The sequence below is a fragment of the Primulina tabacum genome, chromosome 16 (assembly GCF_025594145.1).
Source record: "Primulina tabacum isolate GXHZ01 chromosome 16, ASM2559414v2, whole genome shotgun sequence".
Classification (NCBI taxonomy): Eukaryota; Viridiplantae; Streptophyta; class Magnoliopsida; order Lamiales; family Gesneriaceae; genus Primulina; species Primulina tabacum.
This window is the reverse complement of record NC_134565.1, coordinates 32,636,438-32,655,518: the sequence shown is the minus strand read 5'-3', so window position 1 is coordinate 32,655,518 and position 19,081 is coordinate 32,636,438. Positions and strand designations below refer to the sequence as shown.

At 32.6% G+C, this 19,081-nt stretch overlaps 2 protein-coding genes across 3 annotated transcripts; one reads left to right on the top strand and one right to left on the bottom strand.

Moving 5' to 3' along the window:
* Positions 1 to 1,196: 1,196 nt before the first annotated feature.
* LOC142529714 (protein SMAX1-LIKE 3-like) lies at positions 1,197 to 4,768 on the bottom strand. Its single transcript, XM_075635327.1, is given in 4 exon segments — positions 1,197 to 2,303; positions 2,306 to 2,426; positions 2,706 to 2,913; positions 3,087 to 4,768. Coding segments are annotated over 4 exon segments (2,502 nt in total). The 5' UTR covers positions 4,286 to 4,768; the 3' UTR covers positions 1,197 to 1,329.
* Positions 4,769 to 12,823: 8,055 nt separating this feature from the next.
* On the top strand, positions 12,824 to 18,561 carry LOC142529127 (transcription initiation factor TFIID subunit 15-like). Of its 2 annotated transcripts, none has more exons than XM_075634530.1 (8): positions 12,824 to 12,945; positions 13,160 to 13,356; positions 13,739 to 14,073; positions 14,191 to 14,388; positions 15,478 to 15,561; positions 15,882 to 15,963; positions 16,041 to 16,167; positions 18,180 to 18,561. In XM_075634530.1, the coding sequence occupies exons 2-8, from the start codon at positions 13,237 to 13,239 to the stop codon at positions 18,347 to 18,349; spliced, it is 1,116 nt and encodes a 371-aa protein (XP_075490645.1). In that variant the 5' UTR covers positions 12,824 to 12,945; positions 13,160 to 13,236; the 3' UTR covers positions 18,350 to 18,561. The 2 variants fall into 2 exon arrangements, with proteins under 2 accessions (XP_075490645.1, XP_075490647.1); XM_075634532.1 differs by having other exon boundaries at positions 12,829 to 12,945; positions 13,164 to 13,356.
* Positions 18,562 to 19,081: the final 520 nt, after the last annotated feature.

Below are 19,081 nucleotides of genomic sequence, written 5' to 3'. Positions count from 1 at the left end.
AGGAGTTGAATTTGACAACTGTAGTTTAATGAAGATCAAACAGATTACTTATAAGTGAGTTTATAAGTAGATTCAATATATTGGAAGATCTGGAATATAGCTTAATAGCTGATTAACTGATGAGAGTGAAATTGTCTATTTTGGTAAAAGAGTTCACAAAATTGGCAGCTGCAAAAAATGAATCATTTGAAATTTTTATATTAGAAATTTTCAATTTTCATCACATGAACAAAATTTGTATTCTCGGTACATCAGCACTGTCTGATCGTCGATTGAGGTTATAATGAATTTACAATTAGTTATTTATTTAATTTAAAATTTATTAATTAAATAATAATGTTAATAATGGTGACTAATATATGTACATAATTCTCATGAAATATTATAGAGGAGTCTAGAATTGATTAAAAAATTAAATAATGGTCATTCAATTTTACATATGTCTATACATGTACATACGTGTATATGATATGATCAGGAAATCAAAACTTATAAATATTTCATTAAAGGTAATATGAAATAACACAAATTTTTACACAGATTTTGGTAGACAAAATTTTATCCATCAAAATTTCCTCCATTTCTCTCTCCTAAAAATTCGGCCATCCCATTTCCCAAGGAAAATTCATGGCTACTTCCACATCCACATTGCCACAAGATTTCTGGAACTCAGGTGATCTAGTGTCGATGCAATCCAAGACTTGTTTGATGTCCAGCGTTAAATATACAAAGTTAAACAGTTTTAAACATCTTATAAATGTTTTAAATCATACGTCACCTAATGACTGTTTCGAATATCAAAACTAAAATATTTTAAATTTATGTTACGTCTTTAATGTAATAAAACGATACACCAACAATATATACTTTAGACGACACAAAATTTAAGGAATGTTTTTGTCAGCATATATAGAAAATTTAAACCCTAATTTTTTTTATCATATGTTAGAAATTAAGAATTTCGAGTACAAGCTCTAGTAACTCGACTTGTACATGCATGACTGGAGCGCGAGTTTGAATTTGATTACTTGGTAGAAATTTTTTTAAATCTGAGTCAATCTCGATTAATATGATATTCAACTTTATCGAATCATCTGTTAATTTACTTTTAATTTACCTATGATTTGAGTAGGTAAACCATCAAGTGTGGGAGGCGCATGCATTAAACTGGATTTTCAAGGGTCAATATATATTTTCAGTGGGAACAATATATATAAAATTATATGATATATCTACAAGAAACCAAAATTTAATTTAACTAAGCATTTCACCTAAAAATTACTAGGAATATTTTTTTGTGTTCTTTCTACAAGAAAATTCAAGGGCTAGCTAACGTTCTTCTTCATAGTTTTCCAGTATCTTGAACACTACTCGCCTGTCAACACTTTTAAGAATCCCTAACTCATCAATCAAATGATCATCATCTTCGTCAAAATCATCAAATGAAATGTTCAAATCCAATGAAACACTGCGACTAATCTGACACTCTTCCTTTTTCTGCTTCGATGGAGAACAAACCCTTGACCTAGGGCTGAACTTGTCACAGCTGAACACGACAATGGCGTCACAGAGACAGACTTCTTCACCATTTTCATTTCTTATTCTTCCACTTTCGATAGCCCTTTTCACTGCCATTTGTGAGCAGTAATCTGCTTCCTCCAAATCTTCGATTAAGAAAACACGGTGTGGATTTGCTGACACTGCTTGAGCAAATCTCTCGATGTAGCTGCTGCAACTTTGCTCATCTCTCCCTCTTTTGTTTCGATAATCAACCTCCGTTGAATCTGATATTGTTAATGTGATAAAGCTGCTGATCCCTACTGATACAAAGTTTGAATAAGATCCGAACACGATTCTCGCCAATTCTTTGGATATTTTCTCTTTTGCCTCTGAATCATGGCCTAGGAAGAACAGCCAAGTTTCTTCTTTTATAATGTCAGTTTTACTGTTTCTTAGGCTGTCTTTTCTTCCTAACATCCCAGACCTGCATTGTAGAATAGTTCCAGCGATTTCAGGAATGATTTCTCTCTGCTGTGGGACCTTTTCCTCCAGTGCATTGCATATAATATTCAAATTTTCAGCGTTGAATTCTTTGAACTTTTGCACGTACTCCATACCTATGGTGTCGCTAGAGGAAGCTGATTTAAGGGTTGAACTAGGAATTGATGAAAATATATGTCTCAAGTGTCCAATCTCCAGTACGTGATTAAGATTCGAATGGTTTTGCTCAGGCAATATCGGGAAATTTAATTGGCTTTTGACTTGATTCAAATTAAGGTTCTGTTGATCAAATGAAAAGCAAAAGTGGGTGAAGAAAACGATGAAGGGAAGATTGTTAAGGTTCTTTCTGGTGATTTAGGATGTTTTTGTGATGAACTGTCAAATGAGTTCCATTTCTTGTAAAATTCTCTACTTGAATCACATTTCTGAATATAATCAAAAGCAAGGTAAAAAAGGCAAACAAATTAGTTTTCAAGATGTGATGATAAAAAAAGTAGCATTTGTTCCTAAATAAGAATCGTTACAGAAAAAGTTCGAAAATTTGAACACAAACTATTAGAGCTAATCTGACTAATTAAAGTTTCGTAAAAATGGAGATATAAATTCATGTAAAACCACAGGAAAAGTTAAGCTATATCCGGCTAAAAAGATGCACCAAAGATTTTATTAGTTTAAAGCAATGGTAAATTATATGAGATTATTACCTGATCATTGTTACCAAGTCTTTTGCATTCATTCTTAAGCCACTGAGGTAGGCTTGCGGACACGTCGTCGGATGTCACCTTTCCAGTTTCGGCTTCGAATTTTGTTGTATAATCTTTGCTGCTACTCATATTTTCTTCTCCATTTATGAGCAGAAGTTTACAGGATTCATTTTTACCTCTGCCAAGTCCAACTTCAATTTGTTCATCCCTGATTGAACACCAACCCATATTGAGTAACCCCCAAAAAATGTCCAAAACAGATATGCAAGTTTATATAACGTTCTTTAAATTTTTAATCAACCCTCTTCTCAATTTAAATTGTAAAAATGATGAATCTGGCAAGAAAACATGCAAATTAAGAAAAGATCATTATTTTTATACCTGTCAGAAAGTAAACTCGAGCCTAAATTGTTGGCAGGAATTGTAACAGGATGTAAACCCCAAATAGTTTCTAGTGAATTCGAGCCATTTCTGCACTTCATATAAGTTTGAAATGAAGCAATTCCCATTAACCAAAACCTTCCATTTATCTCTCCAATTCCGCAAACTAATCTCCCAAGCTCCATTATCATGTGCTCCAAAGAGCAGTAGTAGCTTCTTTGTTGCTCCAAATTGACCCTATAATCACTGATCCACTTGAGGTCTCCTAGGTATAAAACAACTCCAGTTGCAGCCTGACTTTTCAAAAGACAAGTTAATTCTCTCATTTTATGCTCAACTTCTTTTCTTTGAAGATTACAGAAAGAGTAAAATGGTGGGAGAGTTATAAATTTTGCTTCCCTCAGGGCCTCAGGAAGTTCACCTTTATCAACCGTATGCATCAGTCCTTTAACTGCATTTTCTATGTTAGAAATGAACTCTCCCACTATGACAAAACTCTTTCTCTTTGTGTTCGTTAGTAGTGTCTCGATTATCATATTCAAGTCTTCGTTTTGGTTTGATTCCAATGTTTTTTCTTCGTCTTGGCTTGCCAGAGGAGATGGAGGATGAAGGGTTAAAAAGGTGTTTTCTATCGACTTGTTCATGGTGGAACGAGGAGATGTAGAAGATGAGTTTTGAGACAGAAACTCCAAAGAAACAGATTTTTCGACAATGGTTTTCACTTGAGTACTCGAAAAACCAGCTTCCCTCATCACTCTACTAACACTTGGATCATCCAAAATAGAGATAATCAGCTGCTCGAGCTCGATTTTGACTGTTAGAACAGACTGCTGCTGATTTTCAATTGATCCACGTCGTTGGTGGGCTTGTGCCCGCTTGAAAGCTGCCACAAGGGCATTAGAAATCGAGGGGTACTGCGAATGATGATGGCCTAATACAGGGCTCGATGAAGAAGCTGGCAGCCGGTTAAGTGCCACGTTGAAGCAAAGCTCAAGGGCTTTGCACTGCAAAGGGTGCGAATGGGACTGTAAACAAGCAACTCGAAGCAATCCACCTGAAGCCGCGAGCATGGTGTTAGCGACATGTAGAGGCGTCACCTGTGCGTGGCCACGCCTCTTAGCAAGCGTCACAGCCTGTTTCACTATGCCTGCTGCCTCGGCAGTTAGCGCTTGCTGCACAGCACAGTTTCCGGTTCTCATTCTTGTCTGTTAATTTTACTATTCTTGGCTAAAATCTTGATCAATTTTTCAACAATAACAGCAACAAAAAGGAATCTGACAAGGGCTTAAAGCTAAGCGCACAAAATCTTGATAAGTTAACTAGAGCAAATATAATACAAAACTAGTACTCAAATCAAGATCCGAAAAAGATCAAAGAAAACCTAGTATATATATAGAAACAAACTTGCGAGCAAATTAAGACTTCTACAGAACAGAAATAAAATCATCAAGAAGTGAGAAAAAGAAGGGAATATATTAAATCAAGGGTTGTGTTCTTTTCTTGCAGACGAGGTAAATTTTGGGTTCCAAAGTGTATCATATTTTGCAGTGGAATGCATGTGTATTGAATAGATAACAGCAGTACTAAAGGCAACGCAGCTTTACTCTTGCTTCGTAGCCATCTTTTTAATTTTATCGATAAATTTATAAGACACTGCATAAAATTTGATCCAAAGATATGGAATGTGTTCATAGTGGGACTCTGCCTTTCATGCAACAAATGACATTTATTTTAAATAATATATTTTATTTGTATATATCACTGACTATGGTATGAACATAAATAATATATTTTATTTGTATATATATCACTGACAAAGGTATGAACATAGATATCAATCACATCCACCTCTAACTGTGCAAATGTACGTATCTTTATTATTCTGTATAATCTTTTTTCTTTTCCTTCTTTTGCAGTCACCTAAGTGGTCATGGTATAGTTTTTAACTGAAGAAAAAAAATAAATTTTTATTCATCTTCGATTACGCAAAAAAGTTACATGCAATATACATACAAATAAGCATCTGAGGGTGTCATTTGAACCCATTAACTATAGGTAATGATTATTAATTATCACATTAAAATTCAGGGAAAAAATTGGTAAATATTGTACCTCTGAAAGTTAAAAATAAAATAAAAATTGAAAGAAAGGATGTCAAAATTTTAAAAATAAGTACAAATTGATATAATTATTTCAGTCACAATTTATAATTTTTATAAAAAAATTTCTAGCTATATTTATATCTAGTATGCTCTTCAGTACAAAAGAAAAATACCACAAGTTAGAGAACAAAACATTCTTATATATTATTCATTACAAATACCATATATTAAATTACGCAGGAAATAAACTAAATTGATAGATTTTGTGTTTTTTGATTATTCAAAAAGAGTAATAAGACACATTAGAATAAAAGTAGTAATCCATATATGCATACGTTGTGCCAATTTTTTATATTCTGCATATAATTATATTCATTTGTGCAACATATTTATTATCTTTTGTGTGACGTCCGAGATGCCTGGTGTGAATATCAGCAATGTTCTTGGAATTTAATCATTAAATCAACCAAAAAAATAAACCTTAACAAATATTTTAAATCTGAAATAAAATTTATTCTACGAATTCATTATCTAAAACCCAATGACAAAGACCAAACTCAATGTTCAACTTATTCAAAATAAATATCGACACTATACAAATTATAAATAGTTATTTTCCTAGCCAAATCATCATCCGTATAATTTAGCCAGTTCTGGATCTTCTATTTCATTCTCATATGAAAACGAATGTAAACGATGTGCGATATAGTCGTCACTCGGTAATTGGAGAGAACATATCTTCAAGTTTAAAAACATCAAAATATTTTATATATTACTATATCATATTATTAAAATAATTCACAAATATATCTAAAACTTTTAAAAAACAATAAACATCAAATATATGGCTTAAATCCTCGTATTGGATCATAGTATATGTCTTAACTCTTCAGATTGGATCATGAATGTCTGTCTTAACTTCCCAGATTGAATCTTAAGTGTCTGGCTTAATCCCATATTGGATCATAATATATGGCTTAACTCCTCAAACTCTATCATAAATCTATATATATATATAAAAACAGAGCTCTTGCCAAAAATAGTAATTTCCCGCCAAATTGTCATTTCTAAAAAAAGAAATATTTATCATGAATATTGACAGATGTGTACTACAATAAATGATCACTTCAATTATTGTTTGCATTGATCATATCAATTCATTTAATTCAATTTTAAATTTAATTAATTTTTATATTAATTAAAATGTAATTTATGTATTAAATGTTTTTTATTTTTTCACTCAAATTAAAATTAAACTCTACTGAAAACGTAAATTATATTAAAAAAATTTCATTGATTATATCAATCAGCTTAATTAAAAACTGTATAAATAAATTTAAAATACAAATAATTGCAATGTTCAGTATCACTCATGAGGTAAATCATTCAAAAATAAATTTTTCTATTTTAAGTAATTTCTTGCCCAAATTACATAATAAAAAAAATACAATATTTAATTAGTTTATTTAATTTTTCTAAAAATAAAATTGGTTGAGTGTTAAAAGTTATCACTACAACAAGATTTTTCAATGAACATTAATGTACCATTTACTAACCATAAATTTTTGATCACAAATACATATTATTTCGTAATTACCTTAATTTGAAAGAATTAACTCATGGTAGTTTTCTTCCAAAACCATATGTATATTGTATATCTTGAAATGTCTTCTTAAAAATTCAAATAAAAGAGCACAATAAAATCAAAAGAGATATATTCAAAAGAGTTTCAAATGAACATTAAATTATTCTCAATAATCAGAAATGTTTGACACTCAATGCATGCAATTCGAGATTTTCATAATTTGAAATAGTTAATATATGATATAATTCTTTCAAAAGCATCTAATGCATAATTTTTGTCCCTTGGGATGTATTATTTGAATTTTAAATTATAAATAATGCAACATTGCATATTATATTAGAAACCAATTTTATTCTATTTATCTTACTAAATTTATCCACTCCAAAATTGAATTATGAAATAACTCCTCTTTTCAGCACCATAAATGAGTTGAATCCTTCCAAGATTTAATGTTCGTTTAAATTTAGATTTTTTTGTTTTTATGAACTACCTACATATGGAAACAACGAGAACAACGAGACATTAAGTTTGAAATATGTCTTTAATGATCGAGAACTAAAAAGTACTATTCTTCTATTTGTACAAAATTTTAATTATTACGTATTATTAATGTGATAATTTTTTCTTCTATATTACAAAGTTCACGGATACGTGATAGTATAAAATGTCCCTTAATGGAAATGATTAAACCAATTCTAAATAAAGCAAGCATCTTATTAGAAGACACCTTATAAAGTTTATTGACATTGTTTTGAAATACACATATTAAATGTTAATAAAATAATTTTTCTGATTTATACATAATTTACTTATGATCACATGTTTCATTTTTTTTTTCGGAATAATAGGCTGTTGTGTATATTATGAAGAGATTTTGTAAATAAAATCACAACCCATTTGGATAAAAATATTAACGAAACAATTATTGTTATCATTCAAATGTGTTAAACACGTGCCATGTCACAAAATTTTTGTGAATGTGGATTTAGATGAAATCACTAAATTTTTTAAAAAATATTTCTCATTAATTTTATTGAATATGATTTAAAAATATTTTTTTATCACATGTTAAAAAATAATAATATATACCTTCTCGAAAATTAAAGAATTGAATATGTATTAAGGTTGGTGGCCGATATCAATAGACTAAATAAGCATCATGTCATTGCCTTAGGCTAACACAATCTAAAATTTTGATATATGATAGTGATTATTAGCCAAAAAATTAATCTATAAGCGTTGTAATTAAGAAATTTTTTTAAAATTAGAGAAAATTTTTTTTTATTTTTATTATTTATAATTATATTATTTTTTTCAATTTAAATATCTATTCATTTTTAACTAATTTGTAATAATATCACCCCGTGCATCGCACGGGTTAAATACTAGTATCAGCAACATCGCACTTGACTTCCACATTCTCTCACAATTTTATTAATTTGAATGAAGATATATTTAAAAAAAACTATAATTGAGAAAAAAAACATGTGAAGTTTGAGATAATATAGAGATAAGTTGGAGAGAAAATGAGAAGAATGTGGAGATATATAATAAAGTTGAAATAAAATTTGATTTCATGTTGACACAACGAGATGATTATTATGAGGTGTTCAAATATTATATATAATAGGAAAGATATTCAAATTATTCCCAAACTTATTTTCTCTCTTTTTTTTTTTGTCTCATACACTTTTTCTCAAATTTTTCTCTCTAACATGACTTAATTAGTTTATCCAAAATTGGTCCAGTAAATTGTTCTTATTGCGATCTTATTCATCTCAGTTGCATTTCAGTTTTAGTTGAATAACAATTCCGATCATTGACACGACGCTTCATCAACACTCCGACAAAGAAATATATAGTTGCAAAAAGTAAATTTATTGCACTAATTAATTGGTTCAACTTACATGATCAATTTTCAAATTTTGTCGTCCCAGCAGACTCTAATTTTTACATATTTAAATTTTCAAAATAATTAAATCGATTTTGTTACGAATTAACTAGAGAGGGAGAATTAAAAAGAAGAAATGGACACATCACACAAAATACGAGGACCTGAAAAGTGAAGCAAGAAGTGGGGGCTGTCTGTTTGAAGGAATCGGGAACTGTGTTCCATTTTCTTCCCAACTCAAAACACAAAGAATAAAGCCTCACACCATGCGGTCTATACCTAGGTAGCTACTTTTACATGCATGCATACACACACATATACATATATATACTATGTATGTATGTATGTATAGAGAACCATATGCATGGAAAAATTATTTTTTTAGGAATCCTTTAATCTTATAAATCATTTCATAAATATTTTCATATAAAGTTGAGATACATAAACCAATCCACGACGATTACCTAACATATTTCTCTGATTGTTAAATCAGTTCACACATCAAATATGATATGAGTATCTAACCTAGACCAACAATGGTCACATAAACAATCCTAATCCGATGATAGTTATTTCGAAGATCGCTTCTCCGATGCGATTTTTATTTATTACGGATTCGAGATTTTTAAGTAGAGTTCTCTTTCAAGTCTATCAATTTTTCCTGTTCATAAGATCAAAATTATAAGTTCTTCGAATTCATATGTCGACCTAATTATTTTCATCATCGTTGCTTGTACTCATAAGCTGGGAGTTTTACATCGTTCAGAAATATTGGCCCTGTCTCTATATATTGCAAAAAGCCTACGAAAATGATGTAAAATACAATATAATGTAAAAGATATTCACAAGTTAACTAATTTGAACTAACCAATAGATTTATTTCTAATAATTTCCCCGATTTTATGTATTTATTTTAATATTTTTCAGAGTATACTTCGGAACTCTATGTATTATATAATATAATAAAATCATTCGATTTTTATTATAAGTATTTTAAGAGTAGATAATTACTTTGGCCCGCATGCACGTTACTATTGGTCTCATTCATTCCTCAGCGTGCCAATGCATGGAAAGTAGAGCGAAACGAATCACCATCCAATATCCACGTCTCTTTATCTGAGATTTCATTTTTTATAATATGCATCTTATATATAAATTTATGCATCTATATATTGTATGCATGCATGCATGTATTTCAAATGTATTAGAAAAGGGATATTATATATATATATATATATAATGCTTTTATGAGTACACTGGAAACCAGATATCTCCCTTTCTTTTCTTTTCTTTTCTTTTCCTTTCTTTATTTTTCTGTCATGTGTTTTTTGACCCTCTTTGTTTCAGACCTAATGGTTCATTGAATAAAAAGCAACGCGAAAGGGCAAATAATCTTTACATGCAGAAAATCTGAATCTAAAGTTACATGTAAGAATTAAGCGCCAATCATTAAAAGCTGTCTCCTATTATTTGTACAGAAAATTTAATTATAGAAACAATACAAATAAAACCAAGACTGTTTTTTCCATTCTAAAAAAAAAATGTTTAGTCCAAAAGACCCAACCTGCCAGATCTCATAAGACATGATAGGACCCTTTTTTAATTTCTGTTTTATATATATTCTAACTCCATTTATTCGAGTGTGAAGGGATTTATCACGCAAAAAAAAAAAATAAATAAATAAATAAACATGGGTTCCTTCTTGGAACAAATTTTTTCCACAAAAATGGTGCTGAATTTCAAGCGTATATCTTCATAGAGAGTGTAATATTTCAGTCAAAAAGCTTACTTCTCCCTTCTTTGGTAGCCTAAAAAGACATACAAACCAATTGTATAAATATACGAACTGTGCATGGGAATATTGAGTATATATATTAGATTAATGTTGTTAATTGAATTGGATTCTTTTGGGCTTCTATCCAACCATCATTCTAGGTGGTACAATAAAAAATAAAAGGAGGCCAGGGTAATATATCTTTTCCCCTTTTTGACTAATTAATTAACTAATATCTACAAAATTATCATTAAATGGAGAAATTATAGATAATTAATCAGATAATATAGGATTAGGATGGTATTAATTTACTTTTCTTTTGGTTAAAGTAAAGCAATAAAACATAAAGAACCTTTAAAAGTAATGTGTGGCATTATCTATCTACTCAAAAGGGCTGCCGTTTTATGCTTTTTGAGTTTCAAATTAAATAGGCATCTTTTGCTTGCTCTACGCGGCCATGTGATTAAAAGCATTACTGGTACATATAATTTATGTGTGTTTCCGTGTAGCTATACATTATTGTACATTCAAAAAAATAAGGCAAAAACTTGTGTGAGACGGTCTTATGAGTCGTATTTTGTGAGATGAATATCTTATTTGGATCATCCATGAAAAAATATTACTTTTTATACTAAGAGTATTATTTTTATTATGAATATCGATAGGATTGACCCGTCTCACAGATAAAAATTCGTGAATTTTCGTGTTCGGGTTTGGGTTCGAGTTCGAGCCGTTTATTAGCTATTTTTATAGTTTATTTGATTCAATATCCACGGTAGAAGGGGAAAGAAAAACTCGCGAGGCTGCTTACAAGATCTCAAACAATTCTATCAAAAGTCCCAGCTCATTAAAAACCGAATTAAATCAAACGACAAAGTTTCTCAAATTTCACCATGCATGTTTGATTTTTTTAGACGGGAGTACACAACCGCTACCCTTTGATGCGCCTAATCAACTCAGATCATGAGTTTTTCACACCGTTTTGTTATCCAAATATTATTCTAGTTATATTTTAAAGTATCAAACTCGAGCAGAATTCAAACGTACGTGTTCGAATGTGTTCTTGCAGAGTCTAAAATTTATTGATTTAGCAGGTCTTGAGTAACCCATAAAATCAATATATATAATTTGTTGTCTATTTCCTCGAAACTAAGTATTTTTTTGAGTTGAGATCTTCGAATATAAATATATATAAACAGTTTTTTTTTTTTTTTTTTAATTTTTTGTTAGGATTCAGTTTGTTCGTAGTATCCTAGAAAACGTGACTGATTTTTTGAATCAACTTGCGAATATGTAATTTAACATGTCAAATTGATCTATGAAGTACGTCTAGAAATTTAATTATATCGATACATATAAATTGTAATTTAGATTATTTAGCAAATAAATATCACTTTTAACTTGAAATTTTATATTTTATTGGTGACAACTGACATGAGACCTTGCTAAAGTGGTCTTTGTGTCAATCGACTTTATTATACAGAAGTAGACTTAATAATATATATAATTTTTTAAATATACACACACACACACACACATTAAAGTTATGAGGGAAAAGTTGATCGAATTTTGATATGACAGCCTTCTTAATTAATGCAAAGGAGGGAAATGGAATTACGTACGACGCACTTCTTGGTCATAAAGTTGTCATTAATTTAATTATTTTTTCCATGTAATGGCCAAATTTATCTTAACTTCACCAAACTTAAAAGTCCATTATATATCATCGCATAATTAATATAGAATAATTTTTTTAACGAATAAACATCATGACAAAAACTTGTGTGAGTTGGTCTCACATGTCGTATTTTGTGAGACATATCTCTTAGTTGGGTCATTATGCTAAGATTATTACTTTTTATTGTGAATATCAGTAGGGTTGACTCGTTTCATAGATAAAGGTTCGTGAGACTGTCTCACAAGAGACCTACTCAAACATCATATATTAATCAATAAGGTATTTAATTTCTTATCTATATTTTTCAATATCTGCATATTAAATTCAGATATGTTAAATTATAAATTTATTATCAACATATTTTTTGGTTTATATTAAATAATTTCCAACCAAACGCCACGTATATTAAAAAATCATACCAATTATTACAAGCCCCTTATAATTTAGTGCATAAAGTTGTTGCTTTTTTTGGCCTTATAATTGGCCCAATACATATGAAATTTCTGGACCAAAATGATTCATATTCCAAATTATATCTCTGATTGTTTAGATAATTGGACTGAAAATCCTTGTTGACTTGGGCCCATTTGAAGACATGGGCTAAACAGCACGGATTTTCTATTGGACCTGAACAAGAATTGATGGGCCGAGCCACGACATAATGACCGAAACAACCTCGAATGCAACATTAAATTACATATTTTTGTCTCAAGATTTATCTCCTATAGTTTGTCCCTAACTTTCCGTCAAATTCCATATCAATCTACGTCGTCTCTCGATCTCGACGGCGTACAACGGCGGCGGCGGAGAATCGGTTCGGAGATATCAGGTTCTACTTGTATCATTATACCTGTTTTGTTTCAATTGTTTAACTTCACAACCCTAATTCCCAATCATGAATCGCTTGGGAAATGTTACTTGGCCGTTATCAGTAGGTTCACTGGTTCGCTGACCACCAGCGATACTTATCAATGGTTATGAATTCATTGTTCTATCTTTTTCTGAAATTTTACAAGTTTTATTTTTTCCTATCTTGTGTTTAGCTAGCTACTGCGATCCAAGGGTGAATACAGGATTTACTGTTTTTTTTTGCTGCCGTGCTTCATGAAATTGGAGTAGAATGTCGAAATATTCTGGCAAAGGAGCCTCCATGAACGCGGTTGTTTACGTTTCTAATTTGCCCTCGGGGACGGATGAGAATATGTTGGCGGAGCACTTTGGTACAATTGGCTTGCTTAAGGTATCCTTTTGATCTACTATTGTTTACATTACAGGACCTCGCATGCAAAGTACTTCATTAAGTTCGAAATTTTATTGTTATTTTTAAATATGTTAACGCTGAGATGTGTTGGTAAAAAATAGTGTTTTTTTTTGTTTTGTTGCTTAAAGAGAATCAAGGGAAAATTAAGACCCATGCAACATTTTCTGAATTTTAATTTTTCCTTTTTAAGAATATATCCTGAAAGACTTTCTCCGACAAAACACCAACTTTGTGGTTACTTGATATTAGTATTCCTGAAAAATGTATGTGCTCTTGTCTGTACTTGTGATTGTCCATGTGCTTATGATTCATAATATGATCTCAATCTTTGGGTTTCTTTGGCTGTAATCTTGCTCTATAGAAAGACAAACGAAGTGGGCGTCCCAAGATATGGTTGTACCATGATAAAGTTACGAATGAGCCCAAAGGTGATGCCACAGTCACGTATGAGGATCCGCATGCAGCCGCAGCTGCTGTTGAATGGTTTAACAACAAAGATTTCCATGGAGCTGTAATTGGAGTTTTTCTGGCAGAGTCGAAGAACAAAGATGACCTTGGGAATCAAGCTGGTGATTCAGTTCAGGTTAGCGATCCCAATGAGCTTGAGGAAGCGGCTAAGGATTTGAATGACGGGGTTGGAAGAGGCAGAGGTAAAGCGTGGCAGCAAGATGGAGATTGGCTATGTACAAATACAAGGTCTGTGATGTGATTATTGGTGAGCGGCTCTTTCTTGCTCTTTTAAGCCTGTGATCTTTCACATTTCAGTTAAAAACTGGTTGTACAACTAGATTCTTATATTTTTGGTGGAAGCAGTTGTGGCAATGTGAACTTTGCATTTCGAGGTGCGTGCAACCGCTGTGGAACTGCACGCCCTGCTGGAGCGTCCTCCGCTGGTGCCACTGGAGGTGGTCGAGGTAGGGGCCGAGATGGGCATGAATTAGGAGGCCAGAATCATGCAGTTGGTGGTACTGGAGGAGGGCTTTTTGGTCCAAATGACTGGCCTTGCCCCATGTAATACATCTTTTGCCTTTTATCATGTTTAAATATAAATACTCGTGTATCTTCATTTACTGTTCTTGTAGTGGTTTATTTTGTTTGATACTGAAGAATTAGAATTTCTCCCGATGTCAGATGAACTATAGCATATTGTAATCTTGAGTAGGGAATGACAATCAATACAGCTTGCTTTGTCTTTTGAGTTTGACCAACGTATTATTCAACCATGCTTTAAATTGGTTATTGGAAGTTGAGGTTGAGTGTAGATTTGTCCTTCCGTATCTCTATAATTTATAGCGAAGAACATCTGGGTTCTTCATTACATATAAGAATCTTGAATCTCACATTTCTTAGTTTAGTCCGACTACGTGAATTGAGAGTGACAAAATACTCCCCGAAAATTTGATTCAAAACCCTCGTCTTTGCTGTATATTTGGTGACTAAAAATGGGGCTTGTGGTGCAGTTGAGAAATGTTGGATGGAGAGAAAAGAATGCACAAGAAAAACTAATCGAAGACTTTCTTTATATCTGGCTTATATCATTTTTGCCACTGGAGCAACCAAAATTTCTCAATATTGGCAGGATTTTCTCGTTTCTGGATGTGCCGATAATTACTTGTGCATTTTAACCCCATAGTGACCAGTTAATATGTTAGGATTATCTTTACACATTCTTATAGTTAGGTCACTGGAAACAAACTTAGTGGAAACCCAATCGTACTAGCTATTGGATCTTTTATTTGTATTTCTGAAGAACGGTGAAATACTTTCAGTATAATAATTTTTTATGAGGATTATTGACGAACTTAAATCAGGAGGGTTAGAAAGGTTGTGATGGCTGTTGGTTATTCCTTTTTCTTTTTATTTTTTTTCAATATTTAGCCTTTGCTTTTTATTCGAAATTAATATAGATGGCAGTTTTTGTTGTTGTTGAGAATGAATCAAGTGTTAGATTTGGACTGCAATGGATTATTGCCTGCAAGATTTGGCTAATTTTAATTAATTTCGACTCTCGCAGTATGATGGTTCTTTCTATGATTTTTGTGTTGGCATGCATGTTACTTCGGACTCTGAAATTATTAACTTTGTGCCTGTTTTCCTCAGGTGTGGAAACATTAATTGGGCAAAGCGCCTAAAATGTAACATCTGCAACACTAACAAACCTGGACATAACGAGGGGGGTGTGAGGTATATGGATGATGTTTTTAGCCTTTTTGTTGTCTGCTTTTTGTTCCTCTGTAATTTTATACCACTATATGGGTAGCCTGATATTGAAGCACTGTGTTTTTTACTTGTAAACTATGTGAAATTTCTCGTTGAGTGATCTTGTTACAGAGAGATGAATACATAATTGATTACTTGTATTGCTGTTTTTTCCTCTCTCAAATTATCATCATGTGTAAAATCTTTTGAGTTGGAGAGGAATGTATAGGTGGATGGGTTTGTCCCTTCTTCCTCACGTATTAGCAGAATGCTGATCTTGATAATATATTATGATTCACTTCTAGAGGTGGGCGTGGCGGAGGATACAAAGAACTAGATGAAGAAGAAATAGAAGAGACCAAACGGCGCCGACGAGAGGCCGAAGAGGTAGTGTAAATTCTCTCCTAGAAATGCAGGTGTATGCAAGCCAAGGCTATTAATCAGATTGATTTCCATGATATCAGGATGATGGTGAGATGTACGATGAATTTGGAAATCTTAAAAAGAAGTTCCGTTCTAAAACACAACAAACTGAAAATGCTCTAGGAGTTCCTGGTGTTGGACGTGCTGGATGGGAGGTTGAAGAACTAGGTATTTTATGATTCTGTGAATTGTGTTCCCTCATGATGGAATCTGAATACATATTTTTCAGTGCGCAATGTTACATTTTGGGAGACAAATGGATTTGACCAAATCTTGTGGATGTTTACTCTGCCATTTGCGCTGTGCAAAGCACGCAATTTGATTTACTTTGCTAAGTTAGGTCATAGGTGGATGTTTTTGTTGGCATCTTATTTTTCATTTTAATATACTTTAAGTAGTTCAATGATTAGAGACCTATGAACGAAATATTTGAAACAATGTATAATGGGAAAGGAATAAAGAGATAATTATATTTAACCAAGCAAAACAGCCTAGGGTAGCAAATTACTTGCGGTGGAGGCCATTTGACTTACTGTCAACCTATTTAGATTTCAATGTGTCTAGTTGCTTCTTTATAATGATTTCATATGTTGGGAATATTTGTTTGGGAATGACATTTTTCTGAATGGAGAGCATCTGGCTTGGTTTGATGTTTTTTCCGACTAATAAATTTGGATGTCTGATTATTCCCAGCCCTTTTAAGAAGATATCGGTTTCAACTGTTGACCAAAATTAGGAAAGGTTTATGTCAATTCTTTTGAAGGGGAACCTCTCTGAAGGATTATCTTTCTATTTATCTAATTGTGACGGGGATATCCAAACATGTTGCCTCGTGATTTGTTCTTCTTATCAAATACTTCTTCATCCAATCATTTTTATACTCTGAGATGAATGTAGTCCCAAGTTTCTAAGCCGTAGGATTTCAGTTTTTGGCCTTGATAAGGAATTGTCTGAACACAAGAGATCATTACGTTTCATGTTCAGGTGATTTTCTCTTTTACAGATCATCACCCATTGGAGTGCGCCAGAATGTGAACAACTGCTTTACATTTGATTCTTTTGGTCAAGGCGAACTTGAATTTGCCCAAAAAAGCGGCAAAACTTAAATTTTACCTTTAAAATGCCTGGTACTCTAGTTGGTTCACTTAAAACTACTTAAATTTACTCTTGTAGTTATTTTCGTAGTTCAAGGTTCTAAAATTCGCTAGGCGCAATGCTGGACAGATTTCACGGTATCAACATAGTCGGGTGTCAGATCAGCGCTTAGGCCGCCTAGGCGAGGACTAGGCGTCATTAGGCAGATTGCACGATATCAACATAATAGATGAAGTTTGGTGTATTGGGTCAAACAAACAAATTACATTTCTTGTCGGACTGATTTAAGGCCTACAAAAAATTATTTTTCATTTTTAATTGGGCCTTTAATTTAAATTAAAAACCCAAAAAAATTTCAAAAAAAAAAGCCCATGCAAAAAATTATTGTTGGCCGCCTTAGTCTGCCTAGGCTGGCGGACTAGCACTTTTTCGGCGCGGTCGGCCGGCGCCTAGGTCGATTTTTAGAATCCTGTCTTAGTCCATCAATTTGTTATGTTCTTAGATGTTTAAAATGGTTGGTTAATATTATTATAAAGGAATGTTTGCATCATATTTCCACTTTTCTTCAATCTGTCGTATCAGCGTGGGCAAAGCTTACTACTACAAACACCTTCCTTCCAAGCAACTTAGAGACCAAAATGCTGGTGATCATCCAAACAATCTATACATAAACTGCATCATTGCAAGTGACGGTGATGTTATTGTTATGGTTACAATCTTAGTGTGTTTATTTATTACTGCATGTCTACTGAGAATTGACGGGAAAATTTATGCGACTTTTTGGCTCAAACTGATTTTTGATTGGAAGGGAAATTGGTGGTCCTTAGAAAATGGTATTAAGGTTAGAGTTATTTTACACATTTTTTATCTGACAGTGAGGGTAGATGTACAATGCTGTGATTATCTACCAAGGAATGGTGTTTAGTAGTCAACATAAGGCGAACTCGTTTTCCAAAAAGCACTTGTTCAGTAGTGAACTTGGTCAAATGAAGAGAGCATTATAGCTGCAAAGGCTTTTGATTTGTGTTTCGTGAAGTTACATCATCGGTTTATCCTACGTTTTGACGATGTTACGTTATTGACAGGTGCTGCTGAAAGGGATAAGAAAGAAAGAAGCAGAGAGCGGGGGCGAGACGAGGAGAGGGTTCGGCATAGAAGTAGAGAACGAGACAGGCCAAGAGAAAGGGATCGAGGCGGAGAATATGGGCGGGAACGTGAGCGTGATAGGGACCGCAGCAGCAGGTATCGTAATTGAGTTTTTTAGTATTTAAGAGTAATCCTTTTATCAGAACGATGGTTGTTGATTCGAACATGAATGTAGCTTTATGTTAGACCAACTAAGCTACCATTATTACGACTCAAAAAAGGTACCCCTTGAAAGTTTGATCTTCGCGCTAGATCTTTTGAACAAAATTGTAATGGTGGTGAATGACATAGCTAATAATGTGGCCTTTTAGTTTGACATTACCTATCGTCTTGATGGTAACTTTTCTCGATATTTTGTTTTTAATTGAATGTCGCCGTTGAGAATTGTTATTAAATGGTTATTCAAAAATCGGAAATTTTATCAAAGCTTTCAAACAAGTTTTGTCAGTGAGACTCTTTTCACATAAGTTGTCAAATATCCTCTATTGAATTTTCACCATCAGTATAATATCTATAAAATATTGATGCCCAAACAATATTTTATGAATTGTGATGAAGTATTTCCCAAGATACGAATTCTTGGTTTGCAAACTCGTGCTAACCAGATATTTTCAAATTGCTGAAAGAGGCACATTTTCCGTATTGACAACAACCAAAGAATTCTATAGATACATAGTTAAATGGGAGGAAAAAAAAATCAATGACCTCTCCAACTGGAAAATTACACCAATGGTCGGGACTTTGAATAAATTCTCGACCTAAAGCGCAGCAAAGTATTCCTCGCTGAGAATAGGATCCGGCTTCATGGATTTCTTCCCTGGCTTCCATCCGGCAGGGCATA